This window comes from Bos mutus, chromosome 29 (assembly GCF_027580195.1).
Source record: "Bos mutus isolate GX-2022 chromosome 29, NWIPB_WYAK_1.1, whole genome shotgun sequence".
NCBI lineage: Eukaryota > Metazoa > Chordata > Mammalia > Artiodactyla > Bovidae > Bos > Bos mutus.
The window spans coordinates 9,078,895-9,097,144 of record NC_091645.1 but is presented as its reverse complement, the minus strand read 5'-3'; the positions used below and the strand labels follow the sequence as shown (position 1 = coordinate 9,097,144).

At 39.2% G+C, this 18,250-nt stretch overlaps 2 protein-coding genes across 13 annotated transcripts; one reads left to right on the top strand and one right to left on the bottom strand.

The window, feature by feature from the left end:
* Window positions 1-42: 42 nt before the first annotated feature.
* TMEM126A (transmembrane protein 126A) lies at window positions 43-8,660 on the top strand. 3 transcript variants are annotated; one of them, XM_005888485.3, is made up of 5 exons: window positions 43-185; window positions 2,792-2,890; window positions 6,443-6,636; window positions 7,750-7,864; window positions 8,419-8,660. In XM_005888485.3, the coding sequence occupies exons 2-5, from the start codon at window positions 2,799-2,801 to the stop codon at window positions 8,609-8,611; spliced, it is 594 nt and encodes a 197-aa protein (XP_005888547.2). In that variant the 5' UTR covers window positions 43-185; window positions 2,792-2,798; the 3' UTR covers window positions 8,612-8,660. The 3 variants fall into 3 exon arrangements, with proteins under 3 accessions (XP_005888547.2, XP_070221317.1, XP_014336811.2); XM_070365216.1 differs by having other exon boundaries at window positions 83-261; XM_014481325.2 differs by having other exon boundaries at window positions 83-264.
* A 1,955-nt stretch (window positions 8,661-10,615) lies between these two features.
* On the bottom strand, window positions 10,616-18,203 carry CREBZF (CREB/ATF bZIP transcription factor). 10 transcript variants are annotated; one of them, XM_070365213.1, is made up of 4 exons: window positions 16,877-18,203; window positions 16,223-16,662; window positions 15,427-15,495; window positions 10,616-13,674 (listed from the first exon to the last, which is right to left on the bottom strand). In XM_070365213.1, the coding sequence occupies exons 1-2, from the start codon at window positions 17,950-17,952 to the stop codon at window positions 16,647-16,649; spliced, it is 1,092 nt and encodes a 363-aa protein (XP_070221314.1). In that variant the 5' UTR covers window positions 17,953-18,203; the 3' UTR covers window positions 10,616-13,674; window positions 15,427-15,495; window positions 16,223-16,646. The 10 variants fall into 10 exon arrangements, with proteins under 10 accessions (XP_070221314.1, XP_070221313.1, XP_070221312.1 ...); XM_070365212.1 differs by having other exon boundaries at window positions 10,616-15,495; window positions 16,223-16,337; window positions 16,585-16,662; XM_070365211.1 differs by having other exon boundaries at window positions 16,585-16,662.
* Between the last annotated feature and the right edge of the window lie 47 nt (window positions 18,204-18,250).

Sequence of the window (18,250 nt, the reverse complement as noted above, 5' to 3'; positions counted from 1 at the left end):
GGCCGAGCGCAGCCTCGACCCCGGAAACCCAATCCGCCGCCGGCTCCGACTCGGCGCCCGCCTCGGGCCGGTCACGTGGCGCCCAAAATGGCCGCGCCCGGGCGACTCGAGTGGAGCGTGGCGTGAGCCCTCGCGGGGCCGGAGGAGACCCGCGGAGGCCGCGGCTGCACCGAGGAGCGCGTAAGGTACCGGCGCTCAGGAAGAGGGGCGCCGGCGGGGACTGAGAGATGCGCAGCGGATGACGCTCTGTTCTGCCGCAGCGTGGTAATGAGATCCCAGGACTGAGTCACAACGAGAGGAGGGGAGTCGGTTCCATCGGTCCGACCATCCCTATACTTTCCACCCTAGAAGAAAAGATCTATTTAAATTAAGCCTCTGGCGGCAGGGCCGGGGGAGGGGAAGAGGTTGGAAACCCGTGCTTGAACTTAATCCCAGGTTTACTGCCAATTTACCGGGTGACCTTGGCCTAATTTAATTTTCATCGGCCCCACTTTCCTCATTGTCTGTCTCGGGAGCTATCTTAGAAAACTAATGCAAAAGGCTTTCGAAATGTTTGTAATATTTAAACGTGGCACTCATTGTCGTAGGTGTGGATATATTATTAATAACCAGGATACATACAGTGACCTATTGTGGACCAAATTAAGGGTGACTTTTAATAGCCACACTTTAGAAATGGCTAGCTCACAGCAGGAACCTCAGCAGTATGCAGAGCATAGATCAGAAAACTAGTGATAGCCTTAGGCGGGACTTTTTGGGGGAACATTTCAGACATACACACTGTACACCTTGTATATACTGAATTTGATTGTTTTTGTATCTCTTTCCACCACCCCGCCAACATAAAATTATTCAGCGTTCCTGTAGATCAGAGATCATGTTACTGTAACCAAGGCCCTCAAAAAGTTTGAGTCCAGGAAATCTAGACATTAATTTCCAACCCTGCACTGTACTTAGGATAAATTCAACTTTGTTTAGTTGCTACATTGTGTAGCCTGCCAGGCTCCTCTGTTCATGGGATTCCCAGGCAAGAATATTGGAGTGGGTTGCCACTTCCTCCTCCAGGGAATCTTCTCCACCTAGGGATCAAACCCACATCTCCTGCCTTAGCAGGTGGGTTCTTTACCACTGAGCCATCAGCGAAGCCCTAACTTGAAGGCTATGAAATTCAGTGCACTCAACATTTCCCAAGGCATCTAATGGCTACCCAGTAATATTTGTTAGTGTTATAAATTAATCTTCTAGCAAATGAATAGTGAACCAAGAAAACTACTTAATAATATAGTACATTCTTTCTGAACTTTTGCTTTTCTTAACTCTGCTGCCCTGAAATATGAGCTAAATCTAATGAACTAAATCTTCAAGCTAAAATTTATCATTCACCCATTCCCTTACTCCCTTACTCACTTCAACTAGTGCCTAAGTCAACAAACTACCTGCCTGTGGACCAGAGGAAGGTTATCATTTGTTTCTTTGCAGCCAGCCAGAATGAGTTTTATATTTTTAAATTTTTTAAATTGTTTCATTTTTCTAAGTATGCAACAAAGACCATTATGTGACCCACAAAGCCTAAAATATACTATCTGGCCCTTTAGAGAAGTTTGCTGACCTCTGCTCTAGGGTATAGGTGAAATTGCTAGTGTCTTCTACCTACTAAACAAATGCTTTTCCAAAGTGGTTGTAATGAAAGTCGCTCAGTCATGTCCAACTCTTTGCAACCCCATGGACTGTAGCATACCAGGCTCCTCTGTCCATGGAATTCTCCAGGCCAGAATACTGGAGTAGGTAGCCTTTCCTTTCTCCACAGGATCTACCCAACTCAGGTGTCCCGCATTACAGGTGGATTCTTCACCAGCTAAGCCACAAGGGAAGCCCCAGGGAAGCCCGGTTGTACCCAGATTGGATAGTTTATGCTTCTGGCAGCATATGAGTTTCCGTTACCCCACATTCTTAGCAGTAATTGAAATTTAATTTCTATTTCCCTGATTATAGTGGTTAAGCATATTTTCCTATTTATTGGCTGTTTGGCTTTCCTCTTTGTTACAACTTCAAATTCAGGATTCCCTGGTGGCTCAGCGGTAAAGAATCCACCTGGGAGGCAGGAGCCATGGGAGACACAGGGTCAACCCCTGGGTAGGGAACATCCATGGGAGGAGGAAATAGCAACCCACTCCAGTATTCTTGCCTGGAGAATCCCTTGGACAGAAGAGCCTGGCACGCTACAGGCCTTAGGGTTGCAAAGAGAAGTGCCTATTAACATCTTTTGTCAATTTTTCTATTGAGTTGGTTGCCTTTTTCTTACAGATTTCTAGTACTTTGCATATTCTGAGTACCAACAACGACTCCTTTGTCAGTTATATTGCAAACATTTTCTCTACCACTGGCTTATCTTTATGGTATCTATGAATGAGTTCATTTTAACTGGTTAATACTACTTTAAAATTATGTATTTTATGGTTAGTGCTTCTTGCAGATTTGCAATATTTTTAAGGGTCACAAAAATGTTCTGTGTTTTCTGAAAGTTTCATGTGTTGTCGTCCACGTTCTGGTTTCTGTTTCACATAGAATTGTGGGGGTTTGGAGGCAGAGGTGTTTATGCTAATCAGTTTCATAATCAAATTGATGATTATCAAGCTATGGCCTGATAATTAGCCATAACATCCATTAGCCATAATAAGCTATGGCTGATTTTTTTTAAACTAAATATTTATGGTCTTCAGAAGGCTTTTATAAGCCCTTTTGCTGTTTTTCTATAAATACACATTATTGAAAAATGACATTTTAATTTAAGGCTCAAGATGGAAAATCATGAACCAGATGGTACTATCATCAAGGAGAACTTAACTGATATCATAGCCAGAAAAATTAACCAACTCCCAGAAGCAGAACGGTAAGATCCCTTCTTATACTTAAAAAAAACTTGTTATCAGGTGGATTTTCATCATTGATTCATTTCAATTTAGTTTGACTATAAATAACATACACTATCAGAAAGAAACTGAGATTTTTCTTGCATTGATGAGAAAGGCAGGTCCAGAAAGATTAGCCATTTTACTTGAAGTCAAGGCTAAAATTCGTTTCTTTGGATATCTAATAGTTGTTTTTCCATTTGGCTTAGAGACAAATGTATGTATTTATGGATCTAATTTAAATAACAAAATTTTAGATTTTAAAACTGTGTTCTCAATTCATTACCACTCTTATCAGACTCAATTCATTACTACACTTACCAGTCTGAGAGTGCCATGTAACATACATAGCTAGACAAGAAATTTCAGAGAAATGGGATCATGGCTAAAAGATCATTAAGGCATTATTAATTTATATAGGAAACATGCTGATCTTTGAAGACAACACTGAATGAATTGCAGTCCCTACAAACTGTTCTTAGATCTCCTTCGGAGGCAGCCACTCTAACATTCCATTTAAGCTGAAGCTCAGAGAAGGAATGGCATATGCACAGGCAACAGGACAGCAGTCTCTCATATTTGAGAAACCAGTGTTGCTAAAGTATTAGGGAAGTGGGCATAAGGTTGAAGAAACAGAGTTTTGACAGGGAATGACCCAGCTAACATTTCCAAAGAACATTCCAGTTGTTTTCTGGAAAACAGATTTCAGGTAGGAGAGAAAAGGAAGACCAGTAGGAAAACTGGCATAGTAATCCCAGTGAGTGGTGGTGGCAGTTTGAAGTGAAAAAAAGGATGGATTTGAAATACATTTTGGAAGTATAATCTTACTATCTTGCACAAATTCCAGTCTTGCTGACACCAGCTAAACAAGGGCAGTAATAAGAACTTAAGTGAGATTTTTTTTAAGCTGTATATCCAACTCTCCTCCCCACCACCACACACACACACACACACTGATACTGTTTTCCAGAGATAAACAGAAAACCTTTTTAAGCAAATAAAAGATACGTACCCATGTTTCCAGGCCAGTAAAGAAGGGAAAGCCACACTGACTGACACAAAGACGGGTAGATGTGACAGCCTTGAAGAGAAGGAAGTAGGATGTGCTATTGGGACTTTCACCAAATTAGAATAAGCAATGGGGAAGTGAGCTAGAACTGCAAAGCAAGCTTTAGTTTAGAAGTAAACTGTTTTCAGTCCCTGGCACCTGAGCAGGGCAAATGGCAGCACCTCCTTATCTTTCCCTTGTTCCCTATTTTTCCTGTTTCTATTTTATGCATCCTAGTTCTGTTTGAATCCTTATTTCTTATATTATCAGTTGTTGCTTAGTCGATAAAGTCATGTCCAACTCTTTCCAATCCCATAGACGGTAGCCCCCCAGGCTCCTCAGTCCATGGGATTTCCCAGGCATGGGTTTGTTATTTGAAAAGTTCTTAAGTGTATTAAGCTTGAATATTAAACACTACACTTTCTAATCTACAAAATAATTTCATGTAACAAATTTCATTGCCACTTGTTATTTCTGATCTTATATTTCATTTTATCATGTATCTAGTTATTTTTTATCTTTCCAAAAAAATCCTGAGTTCACGTTTCTAATTTGTATTAGAAACTTTTTGGAAACAGTGACCAGCTATGGCGCTGCTAGGTAACAATTTTCTATTGAATTATTAACTAAACAACATGACTTTAAGCCACAGGAAATTAAAATCTGGTTGGGAGACCACAGACTGTGCTATTCATATTCCAGTTACACTCCTTGATATATTTAGGGACTTATTTATGTAATTTTTAATATTTAACATTAATATGGAGAAGGCAGTGGCACCCCACTCCAGTACTCTTGCCTGGAAAATCCCATGGATGGAGGAGCCTGGTGGGCTGCCGTCCATGGGGTCGCTAAGAGTTGGATACAACTGAGCAACTTCACTTTCACTTTGCACTTTCATGCACTGGAGAAGGAAATGGCAACCCACTCCAGTGTTCTTGCCTGGAGAATCCCAGGGACTGGGGAGCCTTGTGGGCTGCCGTCTATGGGATCGCAGAGTCGGGCACAACTGAAGTGACTTAGCAGCAGCAGCAGCAGCATTAATATATCAACATATTATAATGTATATAATAATTATATATATGGGCAAGTTATTTACCTTAGTATTTGTTCCCATGACTAAAAATGAAAATAATAGGTATTTCACAGTGTTATGATGAAAACAGTATTTTAGAGGAAATGCTTAAGTTTCCCACTCCCTTAGCTCCCACAAAAATACACAGGTCTTTTCCTATTCATGTTTTATGTTACTGTTCAGTAGTTCTCCAGGCCCTCATCACAGATATTGTCTTAATGTACCCTAAGTTTCTAAACTGCCTCCTTTGTACTGCCATCTGTTTTAGTACACTTCTGTTAGATTTCAAGTGTATGTATCTTTCAATCTTCACTAATAAACTATGAAGACACTGAAGGTAGATAATTTTTGTACCTTCATAGCCAAGTGTGCTGTATGCAGTAAGGTGCTCAGTGACTAAATGCCAAGTACCATTATGATTACAAAGTGACCAGTAAGAGAAGTATTATCGTATACAATGTAGAAAGCTCAATTAGAAATTCCTAGAAAAGCCGTCTTGAGTGTTAACCATAGTAGTGAGGGTATTGTATGGTCAGTCTGGCTAATTAAGAATAATAATTGAGAGACTGAAATGCCTGTTACAGGTGGCAAGGCAGGTGGTAAAAGAGTTAAAACTATAGTTAAAACTCAGAAGAGTCTGAATTGGAGTATTTCAATATTCAGCAGTTTTAGGGTTATTTTTTCCCCGGAAACTAAAGAATGGATAGAATGTGCACTTTAAAACTTATACATACCATGCTTCAAAACCAGTTTTACCATTTACTATCCCAAAGCATCATTTTTATTTCAATGAGTTCTTGTGATGTGCCTGGCATAGAGGATCCCTTAAATGTTAGTACTGTTCCAGCCCCCTAACCCTGACTCTAATGCTTCAAGGAAGATTAATAGGGAACATCAATTCCACCTTATTGAATGCCTTCTGTGTGTCAGGTGCTGTTGAAACCAAGATACTTGTATCTTTGTAGCCAGTCTTCAAGTTGTTTACAGGCTAGTTGGGAAGGCTGACATGTAAATCTATGATCAGACAGTACCGCTTTATAATGTGTTGTGCTACAGAAGTTAAGTACTGGGCGTTGTAGGAGCCTAGAGAGGCATCTAAGTCAGACTCTTCAGAAGTTCTTCCCTGCTATACAGGGGTCACAGGGCAGGGGGAATTTCCATACCAATACCCTTTACAAAATCACAAAACAAATTGTACCACTGCATCCTTAATGTGTTGGCCAAATTCAGAACCTTTTGGAATAAAAATCTCTATGTAAGACAGTGATTTTAGATTTGTTTTACAGAGCTCTAAGATATAAATATGATCCTAAAATCCTGATTAAGTTCTGTAACACATGCCAGAATTGTTCTTGGAGAGCTTACATACATGATAGAGCAAAAAGTTACTGTTTTTTCTCACCCATTCAGGAATCTGCTTGAAAATGGATCAACATATGTTGGACTTAATGCTGCTCTCTGTGGCCTAATAGCAAATAGTCTTTTTCGACGCATCTTACATGTGACACAGGCTCGTATAGCTGCTGGCTTACCAATGGCAGTGATCCCATTTTTGACAGCAAATGTATCTTACAAAGGTTTTGTAAGTTTACCTTTGAATACAGGTAAGTTCTATTTCACTATCACCAGTAAGTTCACTTTGGTATAGTTTGTACCTTATGTCAATCCTTAAAGTAGCTATATGATTTAAGGTAGTCACGGCGTACGTCTGTCAGACTTGGATGGGTAAGACTGAACCTTGCTAGCCTCTATAACGCAGCAATTAATTCATATTAGCATGGTCTACCAAACAAGTAAAATAGATATACACAGTAATGCTAAATACTTTCCTTTATCTAACTTATCTTTCCCACAGTGCTTAGTAAGAAATACTTGGAAACTTTTTTTAAAATGTTGACTGCCTTAACATTATAGGAGTTTCTTAAAGGGAAAAAAAATTTTGTGGGAACAAGACTTTATGTAGTAAATCAAAGAGCACCAAATGTGTGTATGTACAGTAGTTATCAAATACATGGAGACTTGATTTCCTTTGGACAGTTCACAATATTTGCTGAGTACTCCAAGTACAACTAAATCATGAAAGGATTTATGATTTCAAAAAAAAAATTATCACAGGTGGTAGTAGGGAAGGAGGCAGTCCATTTAAATTCTCTTAAGTGGTACTTCAAATTTGTTTACATTGGATGAGTATTTTGTTTGAATCCCTAAGATCACTGTGGAAAGAATTTTGATATGCAGGGAAACAATGAAGTGAACAGAATGAGTGAAAACATAAGTTAACTTTCTAGCACCATGTACTAATTTGAAAATGAATAATTTTATAAAAATAAAACCAGACTATATAATGTAAAAATTTAAGATGAATTAAATTGTTAAAACAGATTTCCCATGGGTTTAAAAGTTTCTTAAAGACAAAAATACTAGCCCGGGTTTGCTAATACAAATGAAGAAAACCAGAGGCAGTGCAAACTATTACATTCAAATAGAAAACAAATTAGGGAATTTTCCCTAAAATGGTTTTATCAGTTACTTTTTTTAACTACTCATTTATCAGTTACTTTTTTTAATTACCCATATGTATACCTTTTAACATGCCTTGAGAAATGCATTTACTGTATTACTGCTTGAAATTGCCTATCTTTGATACATATAAGGGGACCTTGAGTTCTTTACGTGTTTGCTTGAATATCCATTTGCGGAACTAATTTGTTTCCTAGGTGATCTGCAGTGTGAAACCTGCACCGTAACACGAGGTGGACTGGTTGGTCTTGTTTTCGGTGGCCTGTACCCTGTTTTCTTGGCTATCCCTGTGAATGGTGGCCTAGCAGCTAGGTAGGATTATTTTCCATAATTACTGAAAAACTTAAGTACACTCTATTTTTTAAGGAATGTTACCTGTTTGATTTGAAAGCATTAATGAGACTTGTTTTTTCCAAGTAATCAAAGAATATTTTTCAAGAATTTGAAAACACTTCTGGAAATTTATTTCACTAACCTCTTGGGTGTGAGGTTCAGGTTTAAAACATAAAGCTGCAAACAGTACTACTGTGACTAGTGTGAAAGCTACATTATATGCATAATGTTCTTAAGAGTTTGTGTACTTCTTCTAAAAGAAAATTCCATCAGAAAATGTGTAGCTATAAGCCAAAATAACTCAGTTATCCTCTGATGAACTCTTCCAGAGGTGAAATGGGAAAAAATTAAAAAAGGACAAAAGAAAACAAAAGGCCAGTTTTTAGGACTAACAGACATTGAAGAGAATGCTATTACCTTAATCTTTACCCTAAGCTAGTTTTAAGACTTCTGGAATTAATATATGTTGTACATAAATACATCACTTAATACAACTATCTTTTCTAGTGAACTGTCTCAATGTTTTCTTACAGGTATAATTCAGCCCTGCTACCAGAGAAAGGAAACATCTTAAATTACTGGATTAGGATTTCTAAGCCTGTCTTTAGAAAGATGTTATTTCCCATTTTGCTCCAGACTGGGTTTGCTGCATACCTCGGGTCTAGACAATATAAACTACTTATAAAGGCTCTTCAGTTACCAGAACCTGGCCTAGAAATTGAGTGATTGTTAAGCAAATCTGTACACAAAAATAAAACTATAAAAATAACCTACATCTGATTATGAATAAACAGAGACTTGTACATAAGGTACAATTCTGGGATCTACAGTAGTCAACACTGTCCACTTAGGTAAGAACCTAACTTCCTCATTTTCCCAGTACTTTCTCCCACATTCACTTGCTCTACTCCTTTATATTAAGCACTTTGGTTTGTAACACAGGAAAAAACTATACAGTAGTTTTCATTAAAAACCTCATAAAGAATCCAAACAGGAATGGAAGTGGGGGATGGGGGTGGAGAGGTATGAACATACTACAGAAATAGTATTCATTTTCTTAATTCGCTGTTTTCCATAGGTATTATTCATAGACTCTTAGAGCGTATTTTAAAACATTCCTGGGACTTCTCTAGCAGTCTACTGGTTAAGATGCCACACTTCAAACCCTGGTCAGCTAAAAACAACAAAAACTCATTCCTCACAGTGATCAATTCCAATATTCTTGCCAGGTGATTATTCAGGCTTAGCTCAAGCTGTCCTAATGATAGGCTTCCCTGGTAGTTCAGTGTTAAAGCACCTGACATCAAGCCCTTAAAGAGTAGCCATGCTCTTCCTATTATTTCTGGTTTTGTTTTTTTAAGTATCAGTCTATTCCTGACTTCCTAAGATTATTTAAATTTTTGAAATGACCAGTTGTTTTCCCTTCCTAAAACTTTTCATCTCCAGTTCTTGAAACCATTTTATTTGACAGCATCTAAATCAGCATTGAGCTTCCCTGGTGGCTCAGCAGTAAAGAATCTACCTGCCAATGCAGGAGATGTGGGTTTGATCCCTGGGTCAGGAAGATCCCCTGGAGGAGAAAATGACAAGCCACTCTACTACAGCCTGGGAAATTCCATGGACAGAGTAGCATGGTGGGCTATAGCCCATGGGATTGCAAAAGAGTCGGATATGACTTAGTGACTAAAAGACAGATCACCACTGGCCAACAAAACTATGATGAGGAAATATCTTTATACTGTACATGACTGATAACATGTTAGCACTAGCCATATGTGGCTACTGAGCACCCAAAATGGGACTAGTGCACTGAATAACTGAATTTTTTATTCTGTTTAGCCATACCTAGCTAGTATCCTTGGCATTGAACAACGAGGATCTATATCAACACTTGCTTTGAAACAAGCCAGGCATACTAAATACTGTCACCCTAGAATATTATTCACAAGCATCTTAACTATTCCTTTTCAAATACAGTGATACATCTGTTAGTCTTATGCTATTTAAAATTATATAAAAACATTTAGCCTGTCGCCTAAAAAAAGCAGCTTTGAGTGGGATAGACTTTGAGCGTCCCATAAAGAAAGCAGTACAGCCAAAGATTTAAAATTCAATTTATAAAATACAAGGGAATTCCCTGGCAGTCCAGTAGTTAGGGGAGCTTCCCTGGTGGCTCAGCAGTAAAGACTCCACCTGCAATGCAAGAGCTGTGGGTTCAATCCCTGGATCAGGAAGATCCCCTGAAGGACACAGCAACCCACTCCAGTATTCCTGCCTGGAGAATCCCATGGACAGAGGAGCCTGGGGGGCTATAATCCATGGGGTCACAGAGTTGAACATGACTAAAGTGACTTAGCATGCACAAACACCAGTGCTTTGACTGCTGAAGGTGTAGGTTTATTAATCCAGGGACCAGCAAGCTGTGTGGCAGGGCTAAATAAAAACCAAGTCAAAAACCTAATAAAAACAGATTATGTTCAAAAAAATTCCCTATCAAACTACATTTGATAAGAAATTAGAATATATTTTACTATGGATATTCTCTGGGTTACAGAATTATGGCTGATTTTTCTTTTCATCTTAATTCCTTTCTGGATATTCCCAGTTTTCTGTAATGAATATGCTTTACTTTTACAACTAGGGGGAAAAAAAATATATATATATATGGCTAAAAACAAAACAAACCCTTTATAAGCTAAAATATCTAGATAAAGCTCTGACCCAAAGATACATATTTTATATGCATTCTCACTTTTATTGATTGAAAGCATGGTTCTACTCATCACAATAGAAAACCCCAATAAAACTCCTGACTTCAAAAATAAGAAACCCAAATTACTGAATCAGACCTCTTAAAAACAGCATGGTGTAATGAACTTAGTTCAAAACCCACTGATATAACTATATTGATAGTTTAGTACAAATGGTTTCCTTACTTAAACATTCCCGCAGTACTTACTCCATAGCATACAACCATCTGTAAACATACAACAATTTACAATGGTTTCTGCAACCAAAAATGATTCTTTCTTACACCTGTCCTCTACCATATTTTTCTTAAATCATCTTCTCAATTAGTAGAAATGGGCAACATAGGCCAAAGAAACTGTTATTTTAAGCCTATTGCTACAAATTTACTTTACCAAAATTTCTGATCAGGGGCAAATTAGCAAGAACGTTCTATGATCTGCATTACAATTTAAAGAAAGTCATTTTTAGCTAAGACCTAAAGAACACTGCCCAGAGAGGAAAATAGTTTATCAGTTCTGTCACAATAAAAAAAAAAAACCTATTTAAACTTTTCTTTGTTCTGTGTAGTTATTTGGCTTTAAAAAAGAAGGCTCATGTTATACTATACTTAAGGTATTAATTTATAAACCCCAGACTGTGGTACATTAGATGCCAAAAGGGTCCAGGAACTATAAAGGAGAGATACAGAACTTAATGGCACATTCTAAAGTATGCTCAGCCACCAATAAAATTCAAATCTGTATATATCAACAGCTACACAGATGTTCAAAACACCAAGTGGCTAGATTTTTAAATCAGATTAACTGAAAATTGAGCAAAAGATTCTCAACAAATTTGGGGTCAACAGAACTACAAAAAACTGGGAATTCTCAGGCAGTCCTGTGGTTAAGACTCTACGCTTTCACTGCTGAGGACCTGAGGTTGGATCCCTGGTTGAGGATCTAAGATCCCACAAGGCTGCACAGCAAAAAAAATATATATATATATATATATATATATATATAATTACAAAAATTTTAATAAAGCACTGTGATCTGCTTTTTAAAAAGTAGGGAAAATGGCTAACAAATCTTGAACGTACAAATTGGAGAAAGGTAAAAAAATAGGAATAAAAACACCATTATCAGTAACCAAAGCAATGAAAAGAACAACTTTCTATTAACCTTTTTAAAAAATACATAGTTTTCCTTACATGATTTGTTGCTAATGATAAAGTAATTTACTTTTGGAATAAAATTTAAAGTATCTCCAGTTTCATTTTTCTGCACTTTAAAACTGAATGTCAATAACCGCTTGCTGTCTAGGTTAGAGCTCTGAGCTCAGTCTGTTATAAGACAACAGGGAGTAACAGGCAAATTATTGAGGTATTCAAGTTCAAATATGTACAAAATACTATGCTAGCTAAGCAAACACTTTACAACTATCTAATAGAGGACATCCCCTTTTTGATTCCTGGCTTAGATGGTAACCACCTGGTTTCTCAATAAAAAACAGCACAGTAAAATATAAAAACAACCATTTGTGAAGGTCTCAAAACTTTTGTGTCGATAGCCAGGGGGGGAAACCAAACACCTGAAAATATTTTACAACCTATTCAACTTTAAATAGTCATCAGAATACTTAGCTTAAAACTGTGACTAGACTAGTGAAAAACTATACCTCCCAAATGCAGAACTAGATAATTATGTATTTTAAAACATTCACTCATTATCAGTGAATTATCCACTCTATTCTATCAAAGCAGCACTTATGGTCACCAAATAGTGTTGATGCCTACCTGATTTTGGTTACAACACAACTAACTGTACTGTTCAACACGTAGGAACATCCATCAATCACCTAAGTATAACTGAGAACGCTCTTTGCTGCCTGGCATCAGACTCTGAATAAACTTGAAACTGAGTGAATTTAATCAATCTTGTGTATCACCATACAATAATCAAACTGAATAATTATGATGATGAATCATTTTGGAGAGAGAAGAAATAAGAGCCTATCTCCTACTCCCTCCCACTTCTACCATCTGCACACCTCCGAAATGAGTAAGATAAAATGACCCAGTCTAGACCAGGTGAAACAATGTATTAACATAATCCAACAAAAATGAAATAAAACAATCAAGAGTTTTGAGTGTTTTTTCACACTTGTAATGAACTGGAAAAATGTTTCAAATAAGTAAAACAACCATATTCTGTTTTTAAAAAAAAACCACTCCCATCATCCAGAATGCTAAAAAGCCTTTCATACTAGAGAAATTTTAATACAAAACAGTAGAAACTAGTATACCATTCATTAGAAACCTCAAAATAATTTTAATATGTCTTCAGAGGAAGCTCAAGAAGCCAAAACCTCAGAATCCACACATCTTGGCATTACCCTGAATTGCAATTAACTACCCACACATTTAATCATAATCCATTTTTCAAAGATATACAGACAAATCAATGCATCTATTTAAAAAGACTATTCTTTATAGTTAAAGACTTTACATTAACTTTTATATTCTACTCAGCAAGGTCTGTCTATACTTCAGATTAGCTCTCATGTTCCAGGAAATAAATACAAACTCATGATATGGCCTTGTGATCACTGATGGCCTGTTTATGTAATTCTACTGCACTAAATGTAATTCCATAAAAGGTGCTCTTGATTATGAAAAGAATCTAATATTCCTTGATGAAATACTATCAATCTCTTCTCCAATGGTTACAATTTTTAAAAGGTATGCAAAGAACTGAGTATCACTCCCATGAAAGACAAAAAATGTATAATTTTGTTCCAAAATTAACTTAGTCTCATGTATTCCTATTAAGTCTTTCAAGGATTCCAGACAATCTTTTCATATCTCCATTTCTGGAAAGTGAAATCTGGAAAGTGAAATCAGTATAGAAGTAATTTGGGAACTTGAAAATGGCATTCATTTTTTTCAGCAGATGCCAAATTTTTGACCGACATGGCTCCCACAATTACTTTGTTACCATCAGTCCAGTCAGTTAACAGGTTGTAGGAAAAGATTCGTTTTTGCAGACACTGCTAAGCTGTTTAAAGAGAAGAGAGAGAGATTAATTTAGTGATTATAAAATGAACAAATATTTAAAATATTTTGAACACTTTTTGTTGGATTATATCAGAGGTGTGATTACATTTTAACAAACGTGGACTCTTTAGTTAGGTCAAGGAAGTGCAGAAACATTAAGTCAATATGATAGAAACAGTAGGTCAATATGATGTGTTAGTTCAATTAATGTATGAATTCCTGTCACAATCAGAAGACAACTATTAAAAGGTACATCTTTAGTTCTTTCTGTATCATTTTGCCATAGAGGCACAATTAGAAAAAGAAAAAAGACTCCCCAAATACTAAACTGCTTTCATCCATTACAGTAAATAGAGCCAAACCTGAAAATTTCTAAACAATCCGTATTATACTCCAGAAATCTCCTTTATCCAGCTACTAATCATTCAGAACACAATTTTCTAAAAATAGTAAGACAACAGTTTCATATTAATCATAACTTTTTTAATTAACAAGTAGTGAATAGGACACTTTAAGATATTGTTTACTACACACTGAAATAAACATATCTGTTGTAAATTCAGAAACCCAAACATTTACAGTAAAATGTGTTTACACATAAATATGACCAAATTTATTTAAAGTCCCTGTTAGGTCTTAAATACATGCAATACCATGTAAAAACAAGACTATGACGTTGATGCAAAAAATGACAAAATCACTATAAGTCACCAAAATTTGAAAAAAAGAGAATGAAATGGAAACTAAGAAAGACAGTTAAAACATAAGGAACCTAACAAAGCAGCTTTTAAAATAGTTGATACTAATCTCCATTTTCAAAAGTTCTTAATCAAGTATTTCCAAAAACTGCCATTTATAAAATGACATTCTAAAAATCTATACTTGGAATTTCAAAGCATCCCAATTCAGAAAGCTTTGACTGTTTCTCCCCAGCCCCCAAACTTCAAATAATGCAGGAAAATCATTGACGTTAGGAAGAAAATATTCCAAAGGAATGGTTTAATTTTTAGAAAAACGCACTTACTGCTTCCAGAACCTAAGACCCACAGCATTAACAACAATCATTTTTCCTATTTTCATCCATTGTTTTCCAATGTCATGTTAGAGATGAATAAATTCTTTGAGCCCATAACTGAAAGATCAACAAACCTGATTTTATTATGACACCATATTTTTGTCATTGGTACTGCACAAAATTATATACAAAGATATATATATATACAAAATGTTCAAGTATTAATTAAATTTCAATTCAAGGCTTCTGTTTCAAAAAGCTACATTTAACATATTCCATAAAGATAGCACAAATTAGTCATTTCAAATAATTTTTCCAACTACTTTTGGTTTATATATATTATATATTATTCAGTAGGCACTAAAAATCCATGCAGCTGCATTGTGAGGGGCTTGCTCCTGCACTTAGGTATAAGCAGGTTCATCACTCCAGGTTGTGAGTTTGGCTACTATCCATATTCATGCTCAAGTGCAGTAGATGATTTTACAAAATATGCTGTAATGCACTGGAAACCAGAGACCAAGTTAGGTCTCAGAGTGTATTATCTAGCAACAAAACATTTACAGTTGTGCAAGAACAAGATTCCATTTTCATAACCAAATAACAACAAAATAAAACATTTTATGTGTAAGATAACTTACATCTTTGGACTGCTGGAAAATACTTTTTAATTATGAACATTTTAAAATAAAAGCAGAAGCCCTGATATTACCTCTTTTTCCTCATTTCTTATACTACCTTTTAAAATAAAGCAGGAAATGTGGCCAGCAGCTGGTCCCGTCTCTTCTGCCCCAACAGCTGTATCCACTTTAGCACAAAGAAAAACAAGGATGCTAAATACGTATATACTTTATCAAACAGTGATGTTTCACAAAGAATTTCTTCATGTCCCTTACACTGAAGGACATCATGGTTCAATCTATATACAATCACACAACAGAGTACTTCAAAGGAAGACTACGTCCCAACTTTGGAAAAGTGTCAATTGTGTCATTAAGTAGCCAGAATCACTCAATTTTAAAACTCATTTTTAAACAGGACAAATACCTTTGAAATATGGAGAGTAAGATTCTTTGTGAAGCCTCACTTTACACGTTTTCATTCACATTTCATAACCTTCAATATCTAATCATACATAAATTTAACCTAAAAATTTAATACAACAAAAATAAAGGTGTTCAACAATTTATTCATACTCAATGATAGGGTAATCACTGTGCTGGTCCTCAAAGAAACATTTCATTAACCATTCTTATTTCTCCTTCAAGTAACTAACACAGGAGTCTGGTATGCATGTTAATTTTCAACTTCTCTAATGTTGAGATATAAAAATCTATTAATCTGAATAGACTGTATGTCTAGATCTATTAAAACTAAAAGGCATTCTTATATTTAAGATTTCTGTCATCTCCAGCAAAGTAACTATCCCATTTGTGCATGCCCCAAGTACTTATTGTCAACCTCTGAAAAGTTGCTCTAAAATTGGAATTCCAATTTGCACCTTGTACAACTCGGAACTTCCATTCAACTTCACCTGTGTCACTGTCTCCAAACTGTATCTCTATTAGCAGCTTTCAGTGTACAGTTGGAACCGATGTCATCCAAGGCCATGTCCACACTGGGGACAGAAGAGCTAGGTACACGCAAGTCTGAACAAGGGGACACATTAACAGCTATTTCAACCAGAAGAAGCATCTTGAGTACATTATTGACCAGCACAAGTCTGTTTCCAGGGTGGACAGGGCCCAAATTAGATTCCCCTCCCAACTTCCGAAAAAGAAAACAACAAACAAACAAACAAACAAAAAATCACACACACGCACAAATTGAGATGTTGCCCATTAAAGTAGACTAAGCAGCAGAGCATGAGCGTTACGTGAAGAGATGGGTCCTTACCAGGTGGTGAGGCGGGAACGACTGTTCTGTAACCCCTACAACGGAGCCTGGCAGGAAGGAAATCACCTAAAAAAGAAACTGTCAGAGAGATTTAATAGTCACATGTTATCATTAGGAGTTGGTTACAGTGTCACATTCATGCTTTTAGCTAAACACTTAAAGATTCAATATTACTTTTTTTTTTCCTCCTCTGAAATGTGTCCAGTGACGATGTCCCACTAAGGTGTTTTACATGATGTAAGGGAGTTGAAAGGGGATAAACGCGGATAAAGAGCAGATTACTTGACCCTACATTTTAAGAGAAGACGACGCCTTCCGGGCGCACGCCGAGCAGAACTCCACCGACACCTTATCCTTGTCCACATGCAGACACACTCCTCCCGCCGAGTCGTCCTGGTCTTCCAGCGGGTCCGGCTGCTGCTTCCCCACGGGCAGAGCGTAGTCGTGGTCCCCGGCGGGCGAGTCCCTGAAGAGCGAGGTGGTCAGCCGCAGTCCCACGCCGCTCAGCCGGCTCAGCAGGCGAGCCAGTCCGGTCTCGTTGGCTAAGACGGCCCGAAGGTAGCGACTCTCCTCCTGCAGTGCCTGCACGCGCTTGCCCAGCTCCCGGTTCTCGGCCCGCAGCTCCTGGTTCTCGGCGGCCAGCCCCCGCACTCGGCTCTCCAGCCCCATCACGTATTCCTTCTTCTTCAGCCGGTTGAGGCGGGCAGCCGCCGCCGCCGCCTTCCGGGGACTCTTTGTCGCCGCCTGGTTGCTGTCGTTGCCGCCGCCGCTGCCTCCGCCGCCGACGCCGCCGCCGCCTCCCGGGGACTTTCTCCGCCTCTTTTCGCCGCCGCCACTGTCACTGCCGCTGCTGCAAGCTCCGATGCCGTTTAACAGCCTCTGCAGCAGGTCCGAAAAGCGCTGCATCTCGGCAGCCGCGGCCTCGTCGTCGTCGTCGCCTCTCCACAGGCCACCGCTGTCCGAGCCTCCGCCGGACGAGGAGAGGGGCCCCGGCGAGCTGAGCCCGGGCTCCAGGTGCCAGTCCGGCTGCCGGGGGTCCAGCAGGTCCGCCAGTTCCAGGCCGGACAGAAAGTCCATGTCCTCCGTCTCCTCCCCGGGGGCGCTGGCCATCGCCTCCTCCTCCATCTCCTCAGGCGAGGGCGCGCGCGCGGCCACGCCGCCGCGGCCCCCCCTCCCGGCCTCCGACTCGCCCTCGTCGCCGCGCGGCTGTCTGCGGCCGGGAGATCCGGCCGCCGCCGTCCCCTCGTCCTCCGCCGCCCCGGTCAGGTCCGGGGGCAGCGAGCAGGTCGCGACGGGCGCCGGGCTCTCACTACGCGTCGGGGAGTCGCTGCCCGAGGCCGCCAGCAGTTTAGTCAGGCTATGCCTCATGGGGCCCGGCGGCGGGCCCACGTAGGCCCCGGGCCCTCAGACCGGGCCTCGCGGGTCCTAGGGACCCAGAGCGGGTAGCCGGGGAGCAGGCCAGAACGAAAGGGTTAGGTCCGCGTCGCCTCCCGCCCCCGCTAGGCTGGTCGACCCCCCGCGCCGGGGCGGGGGGCTGGGAAAGGAGATGGAAGCAGCAAGGCCCAACGATGACTCGACCGCGCCACCCAGACAACGGCCTGGCCGGAAATCAGTCGATCTCGCTCCAGCCCCTCCCACCGCATTTCGCGCTCCACCGGGCTCTAGT